The 3,407-nt window shown below is 54.9% G+C and overlaps 1 protein-coding gene across 1 annotated transcript; it reads right to left on the bottom strand.

The window, feature by feature from the left end:
* Positions 1 to 6: 6 nt before the first annotated feature.
* On the bottom strand, positions 7 to 3,196 carry Pmar_PMAR013432 (DNA double-strand break repair rad50 ATPase, putative; the record flags this gene model as incomplete). The annotated part of the gene is made up of 18 exons (XM_002773580.1): positions 7 to 192; positions 340 to 470; positions 513 to 618; positions 666 to 722; positions 770 to 865; positions 915 to 1,061; positions 1,112 to 1,276; positions 1,319 to 1,462; positions 1,552 to 1,686; positions 1,743 to 1,865; positions 1,931 to 2,038; positions 2,085 to 2,241; positions 2,312 to 2,415; positions 2,461 to 2,536; positions 2,655 to 2,735; positions 2,777 to 2,858; positions 2,908 to 2,977; positions 3,023 to 3,196. The coding sequence occupies 18 exons, from the start codon at positions 3,194 to 3,196 to the stop codon at positions 7 to 9; spliced, it is 2,142 nt and encodes a 713-aa protein (XP_002773626.1).
* Between the last annotated feature and the right edge of the window lie 211 nt (positions 3,197 to 3,407).

Raw genomic sequence — 3,407 nt, 5'->3', positions numbered from 1 at the left:
ATGCCGTTATGGCAGCACCCGAACACGCCTCATACAGTCGTCTCCTCCGATCAACCCCCGTGATATGTTCAGCAACGATGAGCAACCTACCTTCTCCTGCAGCTCTACAATGATCTGCTTGTACTTGTCCACACTCTGGTCACCCGCGATAGGACACCCCTCTGGTACAGCCGCCAAGCCACCACCAAAGCCCTACACAAAAAGGCAGGCTAAGCTCGAGGGAGAACCCATACGACCACACTGAGCTGCGCAAATGCCCGACGATCCGAGTACTCCCGCTCGGACATCTTGTGTGCTCAGATTGAGCGATGGGAAGCCCTCCTACACCTCTTAACTCACCAGCAGACCCGCCACCGCCTCGTCCATTTCAAGACTCAACCGACTACGGGCTTCTCTTGACTCCCTTCTGTTACTACTAACAGCTGGCTTCTCTGTACCAACAGCGGCCAGGGGAGACTTCCCTACGTTACCTGATCCTCTACCTCTCTACCCACTTCCTCTCAAGCTAGTACCTTTCTCTTTACCATTCACGCTCTCCGCCATCATCGTCTTCATCTCCCTTTCCTTCGCCTCCAACCGCTCCTTCAATGCCTCAATCTCCGCCTCTAGCCCGAACATCTGTGACGATTATCCCACTAACCCCAACAACTAGGAGAAGCACTCACCGCTATCTCCGCCTTGTTACGCTGAGTTTTCGTTGTCTCTAATTCCAAGGGCAACCTCTGATGAGCAAAGGCAACATAACTCGACGAACGAGTAGTAGACCAACCTCCAGCGAGTCGAGGGTTCTCTTCAGCTCGTTGATCTCGCCCTCCCTAGCCTGCTTCTCACTCTGTACCTCCTGCCACCTCGCATCAGCAGCCTCCTACATAGAAGCAGCTCTCCACACTCACAACCACCCTTCCCCCCCCCACCTGTTCCTCCTGAAGCTCTATCACTTTCGCCTTCACCTCCGCCAACTCCGCCTCGAGCGCCACCACGGCGGCCTGACTGGCGTTCCGCGCCTCTTCAGCAGCCTCCAGCTCGTCCCGTAGAGCCTCGGTACCCTCCGCCGCTGCCTCCTAGAACACCAGCCGCTCCTACCAATACACACAACGACCGACGCTCCTACCTTCGCCTCCTCCAGCTCTTCCCGAAGCTTCTTCATCCTATCCTCTCCATCCTCCAGCTCCGTCCTCAGAGCTTTGATAACATCCTGGCTCTCCGCCTGAAGCCTCTGTGCTTCCTCCAACTCCTGCTCTAGCTCAGCGACCCTCTCGTCATCACCAATCGTTGCCTGTAAGGACCTCACGCTGCTCATGCTCTCCCATATCCCCACCACATCGTCCGGCTTCTGCTGCAGTGCCCTCAGCCTTTCAGTCTTCTGCTTCAGCTCCTTCTTAAGCGACTTGATAGTGCACGTCGCTTCCTCCTCACTCGCTTGCTTCTCCTCCAACTTCTCCTCCAGGGCTTCAGTTCGATTCTACAACGACAGACAGAGGTCTAGAAGACTCCCAGGCTCCAACACAGAAACGATAGTATCACATGGAAGGCATACAAACGGTTCCTCACCAGTGCCTCATCCTTAGCCTCCAACTCGAGAACTAACTCCTGTTTAAGGGTCCTGATCTTCTCTCGAGCTTCAGCCTCCGACCGCTCGAATCCTTGCTTAGCTTTCTCGAACTCCTTCCGTAGTTGCTTCAGCTCCTACAGAACGTTCACTAAGCGAATAACCCCAGGCCCCCCGACAGAGGCGATCTCACCCGAGACTCTTTGCTGGATTTCCGCGCTGATTCCAACTGTTTACGCAACAGCTTGATCTCCTCTTGGCTCTCCAAGTCTCTGTCCAGGGCAATACTCAAGGCTCGACGGACTTCCTCGAGCTCCTGGAAGAACGCGTGCCAGTCGAGCGAACGGCCTCAAAGCCAAGGGACACCAGTAACAACCTCACCTCGAAGACAGCCGAGGTTGGTGCAGGATCGATACGAGACACGTCGGGGGCCTCATCGTGATCGATGGTCAGGTCGAAGACGCTATCACGCGCTTCACTAGGTCGGGCCTGAAGACCCCATTCCCCAACACCCCGACTGCTCCTCTATACCCACCAGGGGCCGCCCTTCATGCCCAAACACACTGTCAGTCGATAGACGGTTGCCGTCCCCCCTGTCTGCTCCTCCTCCTCCTCTCCTATCGACCTTACCCGATACCACCAACTCCGCCATCGCCGCCGATAACGAGTCATGCCTCTTCCTCTTTGGGTCACTGAGAAATCACACAATGCACCCAAACACTCGCTGTTGTCACCATCTCCCTAAGCCGTCCTCACAATCACCTCGGCTTAGCCTCCGGTGTTGACTCCTCGCCGTTACCAACCTTTCCCCGAGTCTTCTTAGGAACAGACCGCACATCTCGGGTCCGTTTCTGAGAGCGTGTGGACTGAACAGGAGGACCACTGAGCCTATCCAACCACGAGCTTCCTACCACATCAGTATCATCATCCCGACCACCACCACCGTCCTCCTCCTCCTCTATCTCGCCTACCCGACTGCGGAGCGGACTGAACAGACTACAATGAGCCCACCAGAGAGCAGCGTCAAAGCACGGGAGCACCTATCATCGACTATTCCCGACTCCAACAGGCCACCGATAGAAGATTCCTACAACACTATCAGTACCCCGCATAAGGCACAGGCCACTTCCTCACTTGCTCAGCCTCTACTGTCGATCCTGACGGCGACTCCACGGTCTTGTCGGGACTGAGGGAGACCGTCAAAGCGGTTAAGATCAATCCCACTACCCCTGACTGTCTTCAAGTATGCTACGGTCAACCGATAGATTCAGTACGCTGCTGCCATTTCGATTCACCCTCGGATCGCAGTCTGAGACAAAGCATATCAAGAGGACGCAGGTTCGATCCCTGCACCCTACCAGACCGCAGCAATAGGTTGAAAGACGCCGCTTGCTTGAAGCCACCACTACCCACCTCCTCTATACAAGCCTGATAAACACTACACCCCAGTACTGCTGCTCATCCCCTTCCTACATCTATCTTGTCGTTATTATGCCGTATATAGTAGCTCCTATACTCCTCCTCCATGCAACAGAACGATACCGTCCCCGGCTCAAACTCATTAGCAGACATGATCCACCAGGCGTTTCTATCGTCCTCGCCTATAACCTTGGCTTCAACCTTCACCCGTCCCTTGCGGGACTTCATCTTTCCTAGTAAAGTCTGACCACAACGTCGATACATTCGACGTGCCCACAGCAACAACACCTCAGCTTACCGCCCAAGAAAGAGCTACTGCATTTTCCGGGACTTCTCCCTCATCATGCCATTGACGCAGACTATCTAGAGGATTCATCGAGCAGGGGAATATACGGACCGCCCTGACAACAGACCCACTGAAGTGAAGGACAGTGCTGAA

The sequence above is a fragment of the Perkinsus marinus genome, assembly GCF_000006405.1.
Source record: "Perkinsus marinus ATCC 50983 genomic scaffold scf_1104296958732, whole genome shotgun sequence".
NCBI lineage: Eukaryota > Perkinsozoa > Perkinsida > Perkinsidae > Perkinsus > Perkinsus marinus.
The sequence above is the reverse complement of the archived record's forward strand: the minus strand, read 5'-3'. Positions and strand labels throughout refer to the sequence as shown.